The sequence below is a fragment of the Anolis carolinensis genome, unplaced genomic scaffold (genome assembly GCF_035594765.1).
Source record: "Anolis carolinensis isolate JA03-04 unplaced genomic scaffold, rAnoCar3.1.pri scaffold_12, whole genome shotgun sequence".
NCBI classification, from domain to species: domain Eukaryota; kingdom Metazoa; phylum Chordata; class Lepidosauria; order Squamata; family Dactyloidae; genus Anolis; species Anolis carolinensis.
In genome coordinates, this window is record NW_026943823.1 from 20,669,842 (window position 1) to 20,691,865 (window position 22,024).

Here is a 22,024-nt window from a genome sequence, read left to right on the forward strand (position 1 = left end):
ACCACTTCTCAACATAGTCGCCATTCAAATCTAGGCACTTATCATAGCGATGAATGAGCTTGGCAACTCCTTCCCCACAAAACTCTGCCGCTTGCATCCTCAAAAAGTATAGGAGAAAACATTTACCATATGCAGTTGAAAGCCACACCCAAATACCACTTCTCAACATAGTCGCCATTCAAATCTAGGCACTTATCACAGCGATGAATGAGCTTGGCAACTCCTTCCCCACAAAACTCTGCTGCTTGCGGGTGAATGAGCGAGCAAGCGAAGCCAGCCCCAGACGTCGGATAATACGGTGTGTTGGATGAGCAGAAGTCGGATAACTGGGACTTAACTGTACTGGGTAAAATGGAATTGCATGGCACATGACAGACTACCAAAACTATGTCTGTTAAAGCAGATAAAAAATCAGTATCAGACCCCTTGGCTAGTTCAATTGACAAAACTCATTAGGAGTTGTGGACTTTCCATTCTATAACCAAATTTCCTAGAAGAACTAGATCCAACGATTGTCGCACAGCGAATACTGGATATAGAAGCTCAGAAAGACATTGCTAAAGCCAGCTCATTGAAATGGCTCAATCATTTTAAACACACTTTTCAAACAGCCCAATATCAAAAGACAGAAATGCCTAAACACCCCGGGAGGGTATTTACCAGAACTAGATTTGAACAGCTGGACACAATGGTCCCGCATGGGGGATTTAACCAAGTTCCATATAATGAACGATTTTGTATCTGTGAAGCGTTAAAGGCAGAAGACATCACACATGTCCTGTTTAGTTGCAACTTGTATATGAAAGAGAAAAACCAATACCTCGGGCCATACATTATACAAAAGACACACGGGGATCCTTATATTAGAACTACATTTTACTAGTCAGCCAAAATGCTAAAACAACATACAAACCAGCCCTTTTTATATAGCAACTCAGCTTAGAACTGCATATTTGGATTTGATGGTGTCAATTGTAGTGGTGATGCAGATATTTGATATGGATCAGGATCTTGACCCCTTGCTAACAGCTTGTTTGTTTAACTTTGGTTATAATGTGGGTTGTATTCTGTATGTGCATGTGTTAAATGTGTTTGTCAAATGTTTTGATACGGCCTATGGACTAATCAATCAATCAATCAACATCTTATTATGGTCCAAAGACCCTTATTGCACCATAGATGTACACGGTATGCAGAATAATGAAACTAACACACAAATGGGCAAAGTTTGTTGGTGTAGTTTGGTGTAAGGGTAAAATGTTGAATCAAGTGTTTTTTTGCTGTTGGAGTTTTGTAACTGTGTATTCCGGCATGCTTTCCAGCAGCACACAGGTTAATGGCAGGCCAGCTTGAATGATGGCCTGCCTAGCCAATAGGTCAAGCCTTCCGGTCTCAGAGGGCGGACAGGATGTTCGTCATTCTGCTATGGAATGTGGGAGTTGCCGGCAGAAGGGTTTCGCTGACCATAAGCAAAGAGAGAGGACATGCTTTGCCTTTGCTGAGGGAAGCATGTGTCCTTTGAGCGATGGACTTTGTAGTTTGTATATAGTTTGTATATAAATAAAGCCTTGGAACCGCTGTGATCAGCTGAATTACAACTGTGATGTCGTTTGTCGGTGCTGCTTAGCCAGATGCTCAAGCAGTCCCATGGAGGATGGATTGGTGAGAGACCTGACTCACCAATAAATCAGGGTGGTTCGGAGCTGATTTAACCCCCTGACAAAGTTTACAACAGTTAAGAACTGCTTGAAAACACATTGGCTAAAAACAAGAAATGTCGGCGTGTCACAGCCTGTGTCTAAAATTGGGGTTTTTCTCATTCTGGCTGCCTCAGAAAGAAACTTGGCAACCGCCAAGGTCACGTGGCAGAGGCCGTCATCAAGTAAAAAACATAGAATTTCACTGGAATAGGTGGTAAGTTTCTTAGTAAAGAGTTGATTATTTGTGCTCGGGTCTGTTCATAGAAACTGCATGACAGTAGAATGTGGTAGTTGCATTCCACTTCATGTTTGTATGGGCAGAGTCTTTCATTATAGGGGATACCCACAAATCTCCCACGCAGAAGTTCAGACAGAAACACATTACACCTTGCTTTGGAAAAAAAGACAATGTTATTTGGCCACTGCCAAGTTCTTTAGATCGTTTGCTGCTTGGAAAGGCCCAACATAACGAATGGACAGGGCACTAGGGGAGCAGGAAACATAAGAACAAGAGCGCAGCTCACAAAAGGCAATGTCCCACAGTCTCTGTCTGACTGATTTGAGAGCCATGTCAAAACCCAAATGAGTTAGGAGAGATGCAGAAAGACCGATGGAGGAGACTTTCTTAGAATTAAATCAACTGTTCACGTACTTGTCCTGAGCAAAGTCGTGAATCAACCCGGATCCTAAACTAAAAATTCTGATCTTGAGCCAGCATTTAAGTGCCCACCACCAGGCTCTTATTGAGAGCGGTGCTTCCCCGGATTCAATTAATAAGACACAGGATGGGAGCTGGAAAAGGGCCCTCAAAAACTATGTTGGCTGTTGATCTATTTTTCATGTTAAGTCACCAATCTAGATGCTGGAAGCAGACAGCAGTTGGGAAGCTATCTTGGTGTTAAAGACTTTAGTTGCCGAAGGTACAAACTGTCCCCCTTTAGTAGCGGTAAAACGCAAAATAGCCGAACTGCTTACTTGAGTTTTGAGTGTAATAGAAGCAATGTGAGTAGACCAGGACAGTCTGTGGTGAAATAAAAGCCCCAAATATTGGAAACTTCTGACCTGTTCTAGAATATGCCCATCAAGAAACCAACAGGTGGGGAAAATGTTTTGATACGGCCGATGGGCTAATCAATAAAATGTATTCCACACACAAATCTACTTTATAAAGTTATCAAGCACGTCTTCAAGCAAGATTAAAAGGAGCCGTTTCAGATGCCCTGATGCTAACAAATAAGCTCAGCAAGCAAAGGCACAACAATCATACTACTACGTATTGATGCATTGAAACTATTAGGAATATACTAATAACCTGTTAGGATTATGATACCAATATAGTTAGATATTGGTGCAGAGTAACAAAAATACAGAAGTCTAGGGGTTTATGTGAGCAGAGGTGAGAAAAAGCAAAATAGCCAGCCTCCTTTACCCTTTAAAGAGTCACGCGCATAAAATAAGCATCAGAGACATCAAAAGTAAAATAGTAAAAATATGTTTCCCACATCACATGCAAAACCTCTAAAATGGTGCCATCAACTCTGGAATGCAGCTTTGGCTTCAGGTTACTAAGCAACAAACAAAACTAACTACATAAACCATCCCACATTGAAAATGCAGGCATGATTGCTAGATAACCCAACAGAAACAACAAGCATTTGGAATTGCCAGTTATTTCCGTGCCATACTTGGTGTACTTGGCTATGTAGCTTCTACTCGTATATCCAACCAGTAAACTTACACAAGATTGTCAAAGTCCATCCCATAGGTTCACTCACACAAAAGTACACAATGGTCACATTGTCAACGTAATATTTTTGGTCATCATCATCCACAGAACAGAAAACTGAAAATATGTTTATTATGCTAAATATAATGACGGGTTTGATGGCAAAATATACCGCACCACCCGAACAATATAAGGCAGTTTGGAACCAAAGACACGAAACTCTTCCACCGAGAACAACAAGACTTGGAAATGTCCAATCTTCCGTTTGTAATAAGTAGCTTTAGTGAAAAATACATCCAAAGACAATTTGGCTTGAAGAGAAAAAAGACTTACCTGAATTTCTCTTTGATACCAGCTTCACAGGTGTGTTGAAGACAGTCGAAATCGCAAGGACCAAAAGGACAGGAGGCTTCATCTTGGACTGGTTTCTGCAGCTGAAATATAAACACAGCGCATGAGATTAAGCCCAAGTTGCCACATCACCAGCAACATATGTGTGGAGGCAGTCATGTTGTCTAACTCTAGTAGACTGCCTTATTCTAGTAACATTTACTCTGCCGATGAAGAGAAGCCCAAAGAAAAAAAAAGGTTCAAAAGAAGCTTTCATAAATGGAATATCGGTGCATTTCAGGCTGAGGAGAGGGAAGGGTCTCACAAAGTGACTCCACATCATCATCATCATTATTTCCACTACTACTACTATTTTCGCTTTGCTTTGTGAAAGCATTAGCTATTCATCTGAGCTTAAACACAGCAACCCGCAAACTGAATTTTTCTGCACCATTAAAAAAATTCAGCCCTGAAAGCAAATATCAGCTTGAGTTCTCATCGGAGGCTGACGCTTGGGTATTTGCTTTGAATCTAATCTCAAATGCCGAATTGCAAAATTAAAGGCGCTCTATCTTCACTTCTTGTCCACCCAAATAAACTGAATTAATTGGGGACCACTTTTTTAAAAACAAGTGGTAAGATGCATAGTATGTTGCACAGGCTTTTAATTAAGGTGGCTTTTAGGCTTGTGCATTTGTATAGAATCGCTATCCTTTTCTGTTTGTTTCATTCATAAGCCCCCTGTTTTCGTTTTAGCACACCTCCCGAAAACGGGTGCCATTCTGAATGGGCGTTTCCGTTCTGCATCTGAAAATATGAAATTTTTTGACTAATAATAATAATAATAATAATAATAACAACAACAACTTTATTTTTATACCCCGCCCCATCTCCCCGAAGGGACTCGGGGCGGCTTACATGGGGCCTGGCCCGATAAAACAAACAAATAACAGTAACAAAGCAATAAAACATTTATCCCAGTAAAAAACATCAACATCAATAAAAACAATCATTAAAATCAACAAGCAGGATACAGTATTAAAAACAGGAGACTAAGTCGTAGATCCCAGGCAAAGTGCAGAGTATTACAAAATGGGGAAAGGAAATTTCACAGTTAAATGGACAATAAAGTGCGGTATAAAATGGCAAGACAACAACAATGGGACTATTATGGAATGGACAGATAGATCAATCCAGCAACAATTAAACTTATTGGCCGCTATGCGCAGGCTTCCCCAGGCTCCCCTTCCCCTCGGTTTTAGGACCTTCTTCTTCTTCTTCTTCTTCTTCTTCTTCTTCTTCTTCTTCATTCGTTCAGTCATTTCCGACTCTTTGTGACCTCATGGACCAGTCCACGCCAGAGTTCCCTGTCGGCCATCGCCTCTCCCAGTTCCTTCAAGGTCAAGCCAGTCACTTCAAGGATACCGTCCATCCATCTTGCCCTTGGTCGGCCTCTCTTCTTTTTTCCTTCCATTTTTCCCCAACATTGTGATCTTTTCTTAGCTTTCCTGGGGATGGGAGTGTTGTGACTCAGCTGGAACCTCAGATTGACTCTGATGACGATGATGGGATTCAGGTTCACAATCAGGTTCAAAATGTCCCTGTTGTAGAAGATGAGGAACAGGGAGTGCAAGTTCATTTTCCCACAGCAAGGAATGATGTTGATGTTGATGATACTGAAACTAGCCAGGTGCAAATGGACTTGGAAAAGGAGGACAGTTCTCAGTCTGATAATGAGGCTCAGCAAACTAACGAGCAGGCTGACCTTGATGAAACAGGTTCCTTAGATCGAACTGACCGTTTGGAATTCAGAGTTTGGAGGACTGTGAGAATTGCAAACAAGAGGGAGGTTAGAGGCCAGAGAAATGATTTCATGCTTTGCAAAGGGTATTAACGCAATGTGTTTGGAAACAAACCTTTGTCAAAGCAACTTTCGTTTAACCAAGAAGCAAGCTCTCGTTTCCCTGGATTATCTTGCAGCTTCTGTGTTCATGTTCTTGAGACTTTGTCATGCTTTAATGGGAACTTGTTTATACCTCATGATTTCTGGAATTATTCTCTAAGGCTTTATTTTGTAACGATCTTTTGGAACTTTACTTTTGCTTTTAAAGAACTTTTTATCTTCTATTTTCTAATAAAATAAAAAGACTTCAACCTGTGTGCAGTTTGGTGTATGCAGCAAGGCGAAGCTAACCTGAGGTGCGACAGGAAGGGCCGCCCAACAATATTTAATGAATATATTACATGCAGCAAATGAGGAGAGGGGTCCTTAGCTGATTCCCAGCACAAGTGGGGCCATCTTGACACGAGAAAGGAAGAGAAAAAGTAATTGAACTAAATCTTTTGACAGATCATTGTAATAATGATGCTACACATTGACGGCTTTCAAGGGTAGATTACTTTTCTACGCTTTGCTCTCTTCAGCTAGAAATCATCAACTCAAGTCCATAGTATAGATATTAGACTTGTGCAATCAATAAAAAATGTTTCAATACTAATACAAAATTATAGGGTGTGGGCGGGGAGATAGTTTCTAAAGTGTTTCCAAAATTGGACGGGATCTTTATCGTAACAATAACGAGTTAACTACCTTTTCATTACTTTTCGTTAAGTAATAGTGCCAATGGGGAAACTTCAGGGGTACACAGAACCACCATGACCCACTAAATATACTGGAGGGATTTGGGGGGAACTGACCTTCACTTCTGGGAGTTGTAGTTCACTGATATCCAGAGACATTGTGACCATCACTGATGATGGATTTAGACCAAACTTGGCACACAGAACCCCCATGGCTAACTAAACCTACTGGAGGGAGTTGAGGGAGACTGACCCACCATGGTGGGAGTTGTAGTTCATCCTGAAGCCAGAAAGCACACTGAATGCCACCAATGATGCATCTAGAGCAATGATGGGCAACCTTTTGCATTTGGTGTGTCAAAATTCACCAAAAAACCTAGCATGACTTAGGTGGTGCGTCACTTCCGAGAAAAAAACCATAATTTCACAATATATGAAAAATGAAGTCCTAATTAGAGGGAGAGGAATAATTATTTTTATCCTATTGCTGCCAGTTAGAAGGCTAAGCTCCGCCCACTTGGTCTCCTAGCAACCTACTCAGCCCACCCAGCCTCTCAATAATAATAATAATAATAATAATAATAATAATAATAATAATAATACAATCCTAAGGTTAGCAGATACCCCTAAGGATCATCCAGTTCAACTTCCTTATATCATGCAGGACACAATCCAACCACTCCTGACAGATGGCCATCCAATATCTGCACAGTAATAGTACAAATCGAATCATAGAATCAGACAGTTAGGAGAGACCCCTAAAGGCCATCCAGTCCAACCCAACTCTGTCATTGGACAATACAATTCAAACACTCCCAACAGATGGCCAGCCAGCCTCTCAATAATAACAAAAACAACAACAACAACAACAACAATAATAATAATAATAATAATAATAACATCCTAAAGTTAGCAGATACCCCTAAGGATCATCCAGTTCAACTTCCTTATGTCATGCAGGAGGACACAATCCAACCACTCCTGACCAGATGGCCATCTAGCCTCAACAAGTTCTCACCAACACCACCAGACAACGCCACAGCAACGCATGGCTGGGCTAAGCTAGTTGTAATATATAACTGTATTTAATAAATCAAAAACTATTTACTACCATTATTTCCATGTACAACAATCTATGGTACCTCTTGCAGTTTCCATGCTGATTTCTCTCTATTGTAGTTTCAATGTAGTCATAAATAATGAATATAATAATAATATAATAGTAATAATGTAATAATATACTACAATAATATATATATATATATATAAATGTAATGTGCATAATTTCCCTGGAGTAAACAACAAAACCACTGGACCAAATCACACCAAATTTGGCCACAAAAGACATTAGTCATCCAATCAATCTGCATGCGGCAGCGTGTCAGCAAAAATGCCTAGGCGTGTCAGTGCTGACACGCGTGTCATAGGTTGGCCATCACTGATCTAGAGCAAACCTGCCCAACATGACAAACTTTAACTACTGATGGAGTTTCAAGTGGTTAAGCTGGCATGATATGAGTTGTAGTTCACCCACATCCTTATGCATTTTGTAAAATAAAAAAAATGTTTGTTTTTTTCAAAAAAAAAACCAAAAAACGGGCAATGCTGGATCGATCCCCAAGCTAGTATAGCAATAAAAGTCAACTGTAGAGTCAATTTCCATTGATACAAAGTTAATAGGTGACATTTCATCAAAGCCTTTTGAGTTGAAGTTTCAAACCCAGTTCTCTATAATCATACATTTTTAAATCGACTGCGATTTTTTATACATTTTTAAACCATTTAAATTGTTCATTTGTTACTCGCTGCTTCAGACACTTCCAAATAGTTTTTTTTTCTTGTGATATAGAGATATAAATATTGTAAGGCATAAATAAATAAATGAAATCAACAGGCGGAAGACAGTATCACTGTGCAATTTTCTCTCCTTTGTAATTCCTGAACAGCCGTTAAAACACAGTGTGTCTGTGGGTGTCTGTGTGCAGACAAACATATACAACAGTCTAATTTGCAGAAATATTAGCCATTAGCTGTGCCTGGCCACGCGTTGCTGTGATGAAGTCTGGTGGTATGGGAAATAAAGTATTGAGGAATTGGTGGTTGTTAAGGTAAAGGGTAAAGGTTTGCCCCTGACATTAAGTCCATTATAAATGGGTTATACAGCTGTATGGAAGGACCTTGAGTCTACACTGCCATATAATCCAGTTAAAATCAGATAATCTGTATTTTATAGTCAGTGTGGAAGAGGCCTAAGTGAGGCCTAAGTCTGCCTGTCCCCTGGGCTGAGTGGGTTGCTAGGAGACCAAGTGGGCGGAGCTTAGCCTTCTAACTGTCAGAATTGGATAAAAACAATTCTTACTCTCCCTCTAATTAGGACTTTTTTTCTTTTCTTTTTGTTGTATGAACGTAGAGGCATGGATGATGGGTTGTGCTGCCCAGTTTAGTGTTTCTGGGATGTGTAGTTTTGTTGTTTTGTCCTAGGCCGAAATTTCATTACCCTTTTATATATATAGATTTGATTTCAGTACAATTCCTCCCCTAATAAAGAGACATCTTCATCAAGATCAGTGACGGAGGCAACGACAACTTCTCATCCATCTGTTGTGATTTCCCTTGAAATGGTAGCAACTCAACTGTTACAAAAGAGGGGAACAGGGTGGAAAGAGATGTAGAAGAATTTTCACCTGACCTTTGCATTATTATTTTAAACCTCGAAATGAGATTAGAAAAACGGCTACATTAATTTTTAAGTGCCTCTTTCAAATAATACAAACGATTTTAGCCTTATCTTTTTCCAGCGTTCAAAGTGATGCTGCGATGATTAATGGTTGGCTCTCCAGAAGGTCAAGGAGGTACAACCTGTGGCCTGGGGTTTGCATGCAAATGTATGTGCTATCTTTAGGTGTGTCCTGATTCCAGGTTTGCCTGTTGTACAATTTCTTGCAGATTGATCTCTCCTTCTTCTTTGTAGCAGTGAGCTTCTCCTTAGCTGAATACTGTGATATGGGCAATGTGGCCAGGATACTGGAGCTGGATCGCAATAATATGGTTTAGCCCAGGGGTCCTCAAACTTTTGAATCCGAGGGCCGGTCCACAATCCTTCAGACTGTTGAGGGGCCAGATTATCATTTGGAAAAAAAAAAACCGAACAAATTCCTATGCACACTGCACATGTCTTATTTTTTATAGTGCAAAACAGCAACAACAACAATAAAAGAACAATACAATATTTTAGAATGAAAACAATTTTAACCAACATAAACCTATCAGGATTTCAATGGAAAATGTGGGCTTTCTTCTGGCCAATGAGATAGTCAAGTTAATTAGGATTGTTGTTGTTGTGTGCCTTCAAGTCATTTCAGAGTTTGGCCGAGCCTAAGTCTAAAATTAATTATTTATTTACTGCATTTATTTACTACATTTATATCCCGCCCTTCTCACCCCAAAGGGGACTCAGAGCAGCTGTATGTACATACAATATATTATATTATTGGCATAACAGAATATTAGCATTATATATTACTATATTGAACTGCACCACTATACTGTAATATTATATGTAATATATAACATTTAATTAATATTATTATATGGTATTATTATTAGTATTATATTGTGTAACATAATATTAGTATCAATATTATATGTATATACAATATATTATATTATTAAAACTGATATAAAAATATATTATAAAACTGAGGGCGGGGGCCAGGTAAATGACCTTGGAGGGCCGCATCCGGCCCCCGGGCCTTAGTTTGGGCACCCCTGGTTTAGCCTTTGTAGATTGGTGCTTCTCAGAACTGGATATTAGGGTTGTGCACAGACCTGTTTTTCAAAATGGGCTTCGGCTGTTTCGGCTCTTTCAGACAGCCATAACAACATGGGCTTTGCCGAAGTTCTTTTTATTAGGGATGCTGGACGCAGAAGATAATTTAATTTATTTAATTATTTAACAAGGGCCGCGAGAATAACTTATGCAAAAGAATGGAGGACGAAAAACAGACCAGATATAAATTGTTGGTTTAATAAAAGCCTGGAAATTATGAGCACTTATTATCAAACACTCAGGGTAAACCAAAAAAACAGACAGATTGGGAACCGATAAAAAATTATTTAAGAAATTAAAAATGTAAAGTATAGAGGCTCAGCCCTGTCTCGGGCTCTTGGGAAGAGGTCCCGCCCCCGCCCCATCCCCGCCCTTTAGTCCTAAAAGACCTCTCAGGAGAAGTATAGAGGCTCAGCCCTGTCTCAGGCTCTTGGAAGGAGGCCCCGCCCCCTTCCCTAGCCCCACCCTTTAGTCCTAAAAGGCCTCTCAGGAGAAGTATAGAGGCTCAGCCCTGTCTCAGGCTCTTGGAAGGAGGCCCCACCCCCACCACTAGCCCCGCCCTTTAGTCCTAAAAGGCCTCTCAGGAGAGGTCTAGAGGCTCAGCCCTGTCTCAGGCTCTTGGAAGGAGGCCCCGCCCCCTTCCCTAGCCCCACCCTTTAGTCCTAAAAGGCCTCTCAGGAGAAGTATAGAGGCTCAGCCCTGTCTCAGGCTCTTGGAAGGAGGCCCCACCCCCTTCCCTAGCCCCACCCTTTAGTCCTAAAAGACCTCTCAGGAGAAGTATAGAGGCTCAGCCCTGTCTCGGGCTCTTGGAAGGACGCCCCGCCCCCTTCACTAGCCCCACCCTTTAGTCCTAAAAGGCCTCTCAGGAGAGGTATAGAGGCTCAGCCCTGTCTCAGGCTCTTGGAAGGAGGCCCCGCCCCCTTCCCTAGCCCCACCCTTTAGTCCTAAAAGGCCTCTCAGGAGAAGTATAGAGGCTCAGCCCTGTCTCAGGCTCTTGGAAGGACGCCCCGCCCCCTTCCCTAGCCCCACCCTTTAGTCCTAAAAGGCCTCTCAGAAGAGGTATAGAGGCTCAGCCCTGTCTCAGGCTCTTGGAAGGACGCCCCGCCCCCTTCACTAGCCCCACCCTTTAGTCCTAAAAGGCCTCTCAGAAGAGGTATAGAGGCTCAGCCCTGTCTCGGGCTCTTAGAAGGACGCCCCGCCCCCTTCACTAGCCCCACCCTTTAGTCCTAAAAGGCCTCTCAGGAGAGGTATAGAGGCTCAGCCCTGTCTCAGGCTCTTGGAAGGAGGCCCCGCCCCCTTCCCTAGCCCCACCCTTTAGTCCTAAAAGGCCTCTCAGGAGAAGTATAGAGGCTCAGCCCTGTCTCAGGCTCTTGGAAGGACGCCCCGCCCCCTTCCCTAGCCCCACCCTTTAGTCCTAAAAGGCCTCTCAGAAGAGGTATAGAGGCTCAGCCCTGTCTCAGGCTCTTGGAAGGACGCCCCGCCCCCTTCCCTAGCCCCACCCTTTAGTCCTAAAAGGCCTCTCAGAAGAGGTATAGAGGCTCAGCCCTGTCTCGGGCTCTTAGAAGGACGCCCCGCCCCCTTCACTAGCCCCACCCTTTAGTCCTAAAAGGCCTCTCAGGAGAGGTATAGAGGCTCAGCCCTGTCTCGGGCTCTTGGAAGGAGGCCCCGCCCCCTTCCCTAGCTCCGCCCTCTGTGTCCCAACAAGCGCCTCTGGAGAGGTATAGATTCTCTGCCCTGTCTCGGGCTCTTGGGAAGAAGTCACGCCCACTCCTCTAGCTCCGCCCCCTGTGTGTCCTAACAGGCGCCTCAGGGGCTTAGCCTGTATTTAGGTCAGAAACATACTATCGGATCACACCAGAATACATAATGCAGGTTGCAAACGCTTCCAGGGGCAACTTTGAGGAGTATGGGTAAAACTGTGGAGAAGGGAATTGTACTAAATCTTTACTTTACAAGGTCTGACATACCGACAGGCTCTGACTCAGAAAAGTTATATTCCCTTGAAACCGCTGCAACAAGAATTCCATGATACTGACATCGCTCCTCAAAAAATAAGTCTGCTTTGGGCATGGTGTAACGCCAGCGCCCCTCTTTTCCCTCCAGCAAGCCTGACATTTAAGTATATCTGTTGCAAAGTCATTAACAAATACTGCGCGCTGATGCTGAGTAACACTGACATGTACCTGTAATTAAGGGTACACATTGTAATGTGATGGAGATTAATTCAGTCGATGTTCCAGATTTCACTGCTGCTTTGCTTCAGCAAAAGAATCGAGGAGGAAAAAAAATCTACATGGCAACAGAACCACAACTGAATGCCGTGGTTCATCATCTTGAGGGCACCATCCAGATCCATTAATCTAAATCAGTATTTCCCAACCTGAGGTCTATGGACCACCAGTGGTTCCCAAGAACTAAAATATGGTCCACGACCTCATCAATACTACACCATCGCAATGAGAGCAACTGGTCTCGAGAAACCCTCTTCTAGTGCCAAGGCAACAGGGATGTCGGGAGGGGAGAAGCTGACTACCCATGAAAGGGGCAACAACGAGGCTCCTGACTGCTGCTTCTCCTCCTCCCTCCCCGAGTGGAGCCATTCTATGTGGAGCCTGGAAGCGAGGCCGCCCTGGGGTCTTTGTTTTGAGGCCTGTTCCTGGGGTTATTTGGGGGGCTCATTCAGAAAATTGCATTGGATAGACCACATCAGATCTAGATTATGAAACATGGTTTTCTGTGGGTGAGCAGTTGGTGACTACTGGATGGTGTATGTTCTGTATCAGAAACTAGATCTATCCAGAAACTAGATCTATTTCTGAATCAGCACCCCAAATAACCCTATTTCTGAATCGGACGCTCGCCTACTCCCGCCGCCACAGCCATCTTCACAACCCGCAACAATTTTTAACCAATACCACCAGACTATGCCACAGCAACGCCTGGCCGGGCACAGCTAGTTTTATATAAATGCACAACCCTAGAGCTGATGTGGTCTATCCAATGCAGTTTTCTGAATCAGCACCCCAAATAACCAAACCGAATTTAAAATTGACCAAAAACTGATTCATAACCCTTTTGATACTAATGTTGGAGAGTGGACCCTGGTCAAGTGGTCCCTGGTCAAAAAAAGGTTGGGAACCACTGATCTACACACAAGAGTTTAACACTTGGAAATAATAATAATAGTAATAATAATAATAATAATAATAATAACAATAATAACTTTATTCTTATACCCCGCCCCATCTCCCCGAAAGGACTCGGGGCGGCTTACATGGGGCCTTGCCCAAACATAACAATATAAAAGCAAACAATGCAATAAAACAAAACAATCAACAATAAAAACAATAATATTGATAAAACAGTCATTAAAAAGTCAGCATACAAGATAGGTATTAAAAAACGTGATATTTCAAAACTGCATCTCATTTGGCCTGGCTTTCATTTTATTTTTTTCTTCGCTTTGGCATCCTGCGGAGGGGTCCGGAGTTGCACAATCCAACTCTGGTGCCTGACACAACGGCTTGACCCCTTTTTAGGGTGTGTTGTTCTCGTGATGCAAATGCTAATTTTTATGGAGAGCGGCACCTTTTTTCGGGAAACAACGACAGCATAAAAGGATAAATGGGCATGCATGTGATATTAGAAATTGCAATGCCCGAAATCCTCGCGCCAGAACATTTTAATCTCCCTGTATTTACTACCGGTGAGCTTCAAATAATAAGAAGGGAGCGAGGAAATTTCAAAAGAAAAGAAGGGCTGGGTTAGGATAGCTTGGCAAATTCCAATCCATTAGCGGGGGTAAAGACGGCAGTAAGGGTTTCTTGGCAGAGTACATAGATTATTTATTTATTTATTTATTTATTTATTTACAGTATTTATATTCCGCCTTTCTTTCTCACCCCGAAGGGGACTCAGGCGGATTACAATGAACACATATATGGCAAACATTCAATGCCAACAGACAAACAACATATATAGACAGACAGAGGCATTTAACATTTTTTTCCAGCTTCACAATTCCGGCCACAGGGGGAGCTGTTGCTTCACTGTCCACTAGTGGCTGTACTTCCTCATTCCTTTCCTCGTGTTTTGCTGGCAGTTTTATGATGTTGTAAATTAGTTAAATTAGCCTCCCGCATAAAGCGTACCTAAATTTCCCTAATTGACAGATGCAACTGTCTTTCGGGGCTGCATAGGTCAACAGCAAGCCGGGCTATTTAATGGTTGGGGGCTTAACCCGACCCGGGCTTTGAACTCATGACCTCACGGTCAGTAGTGATTTATTGCAGCTGGTTACTAGCCAGCTGGGCCACAGCCCGGCCCACACATATAGATTAACACATATGCCCTCTCATCCATGCAGATCACAAAAGATGCTGACTTCAAGGGAACTGACTCTCCGAAAGCAAATCCATCACGTTCACACCTCAGAACTGCAGCCAAGTCTGACACACCTGGATCCTCTTACGCAACCACGTCTTGCACTGTTCCGAAGCCTTTAACAACGGCATCGTTCTCTATCCTATTATCTTCTGATCCCGCCCACATAACTATGTGAAGGCTAATGTACTTGTGGTTTGACATGAACTCCGTCAGAGCATTTCAAGAATCGGATTCAATTCCATGAAAGCGCCGGCTAAAATAAAAATGCTACAAGATTACAGCTTCGCTTTACTACTTGCTCCTTTTAAAATAATGGCTGTGATTTAAACAGAATTGTGATGCGTTTCACTCTATAGAAAAAAAGAATTGGGATAAGTGATGTACTTACCTCCCTGTAATCTCAGCTGGCATAAGCTGCATCCAGACTACAGAAATAATGCAGTTTGAAGCCATATTAATTGCCATAACTCAATGCAATTGAATCCTGCGATTTGTACTTTGATTAAGCACCAGCACCTTGTGATGATACAACTCCCATGTTCCCATATCCATCATTGAGCTATGACACTTAAAATGGTGTCAAACTGCATTAATTCCGGAGTGTAGAGGCACCCAGAGTCGACAGGCAGGCTCCCTAAAAAGCTAAACCTTGAAAACAGAACTACAGTAGAGTCTCACTTATCCAACATTCACTTATCCAACGTTCTGGATTATCCAATGCAATCGACCTTTTAGTAGTCAATGTTTTTGTAGTCTTTTCAATACATTGGTGCTGAATTCATAAATACAGTAATTACTACATAACATTGCTGTGTATTGAACTACTTTTTCTGCCAAATTTATTGTAAAACATGATGTTTGGGTGCTTACTTTGTAAAATCATAACCTAATTTGATGTTTAATAGGCTTCTCCTTAATCTCTCCTTGTTATCCAACATATTCGCTTATCCAACGTTCTGCTGGCCCGTTAATGTTGGATAAGTGAGACTCTACTGTATGTTAAATTTAGAGGAGCAGACTTAATAACAGAGTACAAATAAAACAGGGGAAGGAGTATTTCCTGCAATAAAATGACATGGACAAGGCTGGGCTGTGGCGCAGGCTGGATAGCAAGCTAGCTGCAACAAATCACTCTGACCAAGAGGTCATGAGTTCAAGGCCAGCCCGTTCCTGCGTCTTGTCTCTGTCTCTGTTCTATGTTATGGCATTGAATGTTTGCCTTTATGTGTACAATGTGATCTGCCCTGAGTCGCCTTCAGGGTGAGAAGGGCAGAATATAAATGCTGTAAATAAATAAATAAATAAACAAACAAATAAAAAAATAGAAGTCACAAAAAAAATTCTTTTTTTTCTTATTTCTCTTTTTTTCCTCTGCTTCCTCTTCTATTCATTTCCTACTTTCCTATGAAATACCAATGTTCTCCCACTTTTAATGTAATTCTTTGAAAATACTATAAATCTATAGATATAAAAGAGTGATGGCATCACGGCAACCCACAAAACAACAAAACTACAGGCCCCCCAACCTCGAAATTTGACAACAACCCATCATCCACGCCTCTAGGTTGATACAACAAAAAGAAAAGGAAAAGAAAGTCCTAATTAGAGAGAGAGGAATAATTGCTTTTATCCAATTGCTGCCAGTTAGAAGGCTAAGCTCCTCCAACTTTGTCTCCTAGCAACCCAATAAAAAATAATAAAAAACACTAAAAAATTAATACAATAAAATACTATAATAACAGAAAATAACTAAAAATAATACAACAAAATAATAAAATATAATAAATAAAAATATAACTTACAATAAAATTAATTAAAAAATGCAAATAACGTCAAATAAAAATTGCACAACAATTTTTAACCAATACCACCACCACTTTGCCACGGCAACGCGTGGCCGGGCACAGCTAGTATTTTTAAAAAGAAAGAAATCATGGTGAATTCTCCCCAGACCTATCTAGTATTGTTTAGTTGCTGATCACTTCTTCTGTTTTGCTGTGTGCCATAGAAAAGCATAGGAAAGGGTTATGGGAGAGGCAGTGGACGGGGTCATGCAAATTCCACACCAATGGAGAGAGTCATAAACACTGGGATGCCTGTGGTGGAGGAAAAACAGAAAAGCTGTTTTTCTTTTATTTTAATGGAATAATTTCAAATTCATTTATCTTCTTCTCCAAAAGTCATATGAAGACCCGTTCTGGTAGAATAAAATATAATATACACACAGAACATGGACCTGGTCCTGCAGAAAGGGAGAAGTTCTCATCTCTGGCAGCGGACCTGATTAAGGAACTTCTCCAGAGTTTCTTTGTTTTTTCAAAAAAAAGAGCCCATTAAAATGATTGTCACTTTTGACAGTTTTGTTTCTGGCACTAACGGCTCCGTTAGCATCATTGCACAGAAATGCAACGCTTGGTTATATTCGAGGTATTTCCATCTAATTTCAGAAGAAGGAACAGTAATGGGCCCGTTTTTAATTCATTTACAAATTGGAAAAGGGAAGGGAAGCAATTTAAATCGCAGTACTTTGTAATATTTCTTTTTTTTAACAAAACAATCCAGACTCCCACACAGCTTTCAGTTGGTACAGAGAGTTTATCAACCCATGCAATTTTAATAATGGAAAGTTTGAGATAGGCGAAAATATCCCACCCCTAACTACTGAAAGAAGCATACAGTGCAAATGTGTAAACCTCAATGCTCTCCTGTGTGCGCGGTTGGCATAAATGTTGCTGCCTGGAATGTCAACACTGCCAATTCGATTGCTATGTAAAATGTTTAAAACACTTCCCATTCTCCACCCGTAATTCTTACTACTGCCCTAAAAAGCCCTAAAAAGCAGGAATTGAAGGACCTGCAAAATCCACTAGTTTAACCAGGCTGTAGTGCAGCTGGTTAGTAGCCAGCTGCAATAAATCATTACTGACCAAGAGATCATGAATTCAAATCCAGCCTGAGTCAGAGTGAGCTCCCGACCATTTAATAGTCTAGCTCGCTGTTGACTTATGCAGCCCAAAAGATAGTTGCATCTATCAAGTAGGAAATTTAGGTACCACTTTATGCGGGGAGACTAATTTAACTAATTACGACACCATAAAAAAACCTTCCAGCAGCATGCAGCAGAATGAGGAAGTACTCCATCAAGGACTCAGTGTCACAAGTGGAATGTGAAGTGCCAGCTCCCCCTGTGGCCGGAATTGAGCATACACTCATGAAGCCGGAAGCTGTAATGTTGAATTGCCTCTGTATCTGTCTATATATGTCGTATTGTCTAATGCCACTGAATGTTTGCCATGTATATATCCATTGTGATCTGCCCTGAGTCACCTTTGGTGAGAAGGGCGGAATATAAATACTGTAAATAAATAAATTTGAATCCTAGAAGTTTAAGGAGTACATGCTGATGAGCCCAGGAATGTGTTTTGCATCACCATGGCCAAGCTCAAAAGACCTTTGATTCAAATCCACTTGTTAATTTTTCCATCATTCTTTTTTTTAGCAATTACATTATCAGAGAAAGAACAGAGAAATGTTTCTCAATTGTTGCTGTTGTTATTTTCCACCATAATTACAAATAAATTCGTGAAAAAACAGACAATGATTCTCTGGATGTGTTTTCTCATGTTGTCTCTCATAGTTGAGGTCTACCTATGATGTCAATTACAGGCCTCTCTCATCTTTTTAAGTGGGAGAACTTGTACAATTGGTATCTGACTAAATACTTTTTTCCACACTGTACATACAATAGATATGCAAAAGTCCCCAAATTAACAAATATTTAGTAAGAGGTCAGATAACAAACACTTCTCTACTTACATTTCTGTTGGTAACCCTGGCTCTGTTTGTGTGGAGTTCTTTTACAAGTTACTAAATGTAACTAGATACCACATAAGTATAGTCTACACATTACAGGAAACAGGTGTAGTCTATTTTGTCATTAAGCCCTTGGGGGAATAATGTTTGCAGTTTGCTTCTGAGTAGACTTAATGTAAGAGTTGAAGGAATTATAATGTAGTGGCATCTTTTTTGAGGAATTATAAAGAACTACCCAATGTTTCCCATCCTCTTTCATACTGTGACTCCCACCAACAATGGGCTGGGAGAAAACTTGGCACAGAGAAGCCCCGTGACCAACTGAACATACTGCAGGGGAATGGACCTTGATCTTGGGAGTTGTAGTTTATTTATTTATTTATTTATTTACAGTATTTATATTCCGCCCTTCTTTCTCACCCTGAAGTGGACTCAGGGCGGATTACAATGAACACATATATGGCAAACATTCAATGCCAACAGACAAACAACATACATTAGACAGACTCAGAGGCATTTTTAACATTTTTCCAGCTTCACGATTCCGGCCACAGGGGGAGCTGTTGCTTCACCGTCCAGTAGTGGCTGTACTTCCTCATTCCTTTCCTCGTGTTTTGCTGGCAGTTTTATGGTGTTGTAAATTAGCCTCCCGCATAAAGCGTCCCTAAATTTCCCTAATTGACAGGTGCAACTGTCTTTCGGGGCTGCATAGGTCAACAGCAAGCCGGGGCTATTAATGGTCGGAGGCTTAACCCGACCCGGGCTTCGAACTCATGACCTCTCGGTCAGTAGTGATTTATAGCAGCTGGTTACTAGCCAGCTGCGCCACAGCCCGGCCCCTAGTTCATCTGCATCCAGAAAGCACTGAACCCAGCTGATGTCAGATCTGGACCAAACTTGGCACACAGACCCAACATGGCCAACTGTGCATACAGGCCTGGTTTGCAGGTGACTAACCTCAGATCTAGGAGTTGTAGTTCTCCCTTATCCGGAGAGCACTAAACCCAGCTGATGATGGATCTGGACCAAACTTGGCATATAGACCCAACATGGCCAACTGCACATAAGGTCAGGGTTTTGAGGTGATTACCCTGGGAATCTGGGAGTTGTAGTTTTCCCTTATCCAGAGAGCCCTGAACCCAGCTGAACACAGTTCTGGACTAAACTTGGCACACAGACCCAACATGACCAACTGCAAATACTGGCAGGGTTTGGGGGTGATAGCCCTGGTTCACTGAACCCAGCCAATGGAGGATCTGGACCAAACTTCATTGATATTATCTAACATCCCAAAACAAACAATGCCTTATTCAAATAACCCGGGCACCACCGGGTCCCTAAGTTAGTATCACACTATTTTTGAGTGGGAAATAAAACCCTGTCCGCACACTTCTCAGCCATTTCTAACGGCAAGGATCTTCAATGCAAATGAAATGGATACAACCTCTAAAGACCTTACAGCAGTTTCTTTTTTTTATAAAAATCCCAGTGGAGTTGTTCCAATATTATAATTTCTCACATAAAAAGGAAAATACAAAATAGCACGGCTTATTTTGAGAGGGTTGCCAAAGTGTTTCCTGATTGTATTTCCTCAAGCAAAGCGTCGTTCACTGGCAAGAAACCTGTCGATTCGGGTTTCTCTGCTACCGAACTATGGGAGGCCTGTTCACGAAAACACGATCCACCTCTTTGAGGCAATTCTCAGCTGTCAAGTTCCTCTGTTCTTCCCCTCAAAAAATGTGTTTTGGAGGTTTTAACCAGCATCGATAATTTCTTTGTGACTGTTTGCCGGTACGGTACCCTAGGTAGCAATTTATGTCCCATTTGCTTTGATGCTCCCTCTCCTTTTTAGCATTTGTAAGACTTTCCCTTCTGCGTTCTTAAACAGCGACACTGGTAGGTTCCTTTCATGGCCTCGGTGTTCCCAATGTCGCGTTTGCTTCTGAAATGTTGTATCACACATTTTGGATCAAAGCCCTCCCCCTGATGAACCGGCACCCACCGCTTTGCCGGCATGAAAAGCAACCTGAAAGGAAACGCCTTTTGCGAACACATCCCGCCAGCTTGCCTCCTACGACAGGTGCAAGCAAAACAGAGTAAAATCCAACACCCAAATTACAATGATACCTTTTTGGAGCCAAGCAAAAGGTGCCAAATATGTTATATAAGCTTTCGAAGCTCATTAGGCTTGGGTGCTGGAAGTCCTTTCAGGGGAAGAAATGCCTTGATAGAAGGTTACAGGACTCTTGTCAGAGTATTTGCAGCGCAGCAGTCGTTGGATGGAATCAGTGGAACGCAGAACGAAGAGACACCCAGAGACGTTGGTAAAACTATATACAAAGTTTTACTGTACAAGACAAACAGACTTGCAGACGAACACAGGACTTGACTCTCACTCTAAGCAGACAGCACTCAACTCAGAACAGAACTGATGCAATCAGTAATGCATACACACTTGTGTCTGGACACTCCCCAGTCCGCTTTTGTTCGAAATGGCACTTCCATTGCTAATTGTGGCACAGCTGGTAAGCAGCCTGCTGCAATAAATCACTCTGACCATGAGGTCATGAGTTCGAGGCCAGCCCGTGGCCCCTGCTCTTTGCTGACCTAGCAACCCGAAAGATGGTTGCATCTATCAAGTAGGAAATAAGGTACCACTTATAAAGTGGGGAGGCAAATGTAACTAATTTATGATGTTGGAATGAGGAAGTGCCGTCACAGTGGATGATGAAGCAGCTGCTCCCCCTGTGGCCAGAATTGAACATCCCCTCAGGAGGAGGTTAAATTGCCTCTGCGTCTGTCTCGGTTCTATGTGTATATGGGCATTGAATGTTTGCCCTATATGTATATAATGTGATCCGTCCTGAGTCCCCTTCGGGGTGAGAAAGAAGGGCGGAATATAAATACTGTAAATAAATAAATAAAAAATTCCATACCTGCCCCCGGTTGCACAATGGGATCAACCAGTGGTTCCCAAACGTATTTGGCCTGCTGCCCCCTTTCCAGAAAAAATATGACTCGGCGCCCCCAGGAAAGGGGGCGTGGCTTAGAGGGATGGGCATGGCTCCTGCTCAAGTGTTCCGGGGCTGAGCCTCTCCCCTAGTCCAAGATGCAGGGCTGCGAGAGGAAGTGGGTGGGGCCACAAATAGGCAGCTAGGACTGGGATGGGCGGAGTTACGAGCTCTGAGGCAGGGCTGAGCTTCTATCCCTGTCCTGGACACAGGAGGCGGGGCTAGAGGAAGGGGCGGGGCCTCTTCCCAAGTGCCTGACGGGGCTGAACCTCTATACCCCGCCCCCGTGTTCTAATAAGTGCCTCTGGGGAGATATACAGAGGCTCAGCCCTGTCTCATGCTCTTGGGAAGAGGCCCCGCCCCCACCCCTAGCCCCGCCCTTTAATCCTAAAAGGCCTCTCAGGAGAGGTATAGAGGCTCAGCCCTGTCTTGGGCTCTTGGAAGGAGGCTCCACCTCGTTCCTTAGCTCCGCCCTCTGTGTCCCAACAAGAGCCTCAGGAGAGGTATAGATCCTCAGCCCTGTCTCGGGCTCTTGGGAAGAAGCCACGCCCACTCCTCTAGCTCCGCCCCCTGTGTCCTAACAGGCGACTCAGGTGCTAAGCCCTGTCTCCGGCACTTGGGAAGAGGCCCCGCCCCTCCCCTGGTCCCG

General features: G+C 42.5%; 1 protein-coding gene across 3 annotated transcripts in view; it reads right to left on the reverse strand.

Moving 5' to 3' along the window:
- Positions 1-22,024, reverse strand: part of il1rapl2 (interleukin 1 receptor accessory protein like 2) — a 584,424-nt gene that overhangs the window by 546,195 nt on the left and 16,205 nt on the right. The window contains exons 1-2 of one of the 3 annotated variants that reach the window (XM_008119838.2): positions 18,368-18,445; positions 3,760-3,860 (exon numbers count right to left, since the gene is read on the reverse strand). In XM_008119838.2, coding sequence (XP_008118045.2) covers positions 3,760-3,841 — 82 coding nt within the window. In that variant the 5' untranslated portion in view covers positions 3,842-3,860; positions 18,368-18,445. Of the gene's footprint in view, positions 1-3,759; positions 3,861-12,348; positions 13,326-18,367; positions 18,446-22,024 lie in introns of those variants that run through there. The other 2 variants (XM_008119837.3, XM_062963793.1) reach the window with 2 other exon arrangements.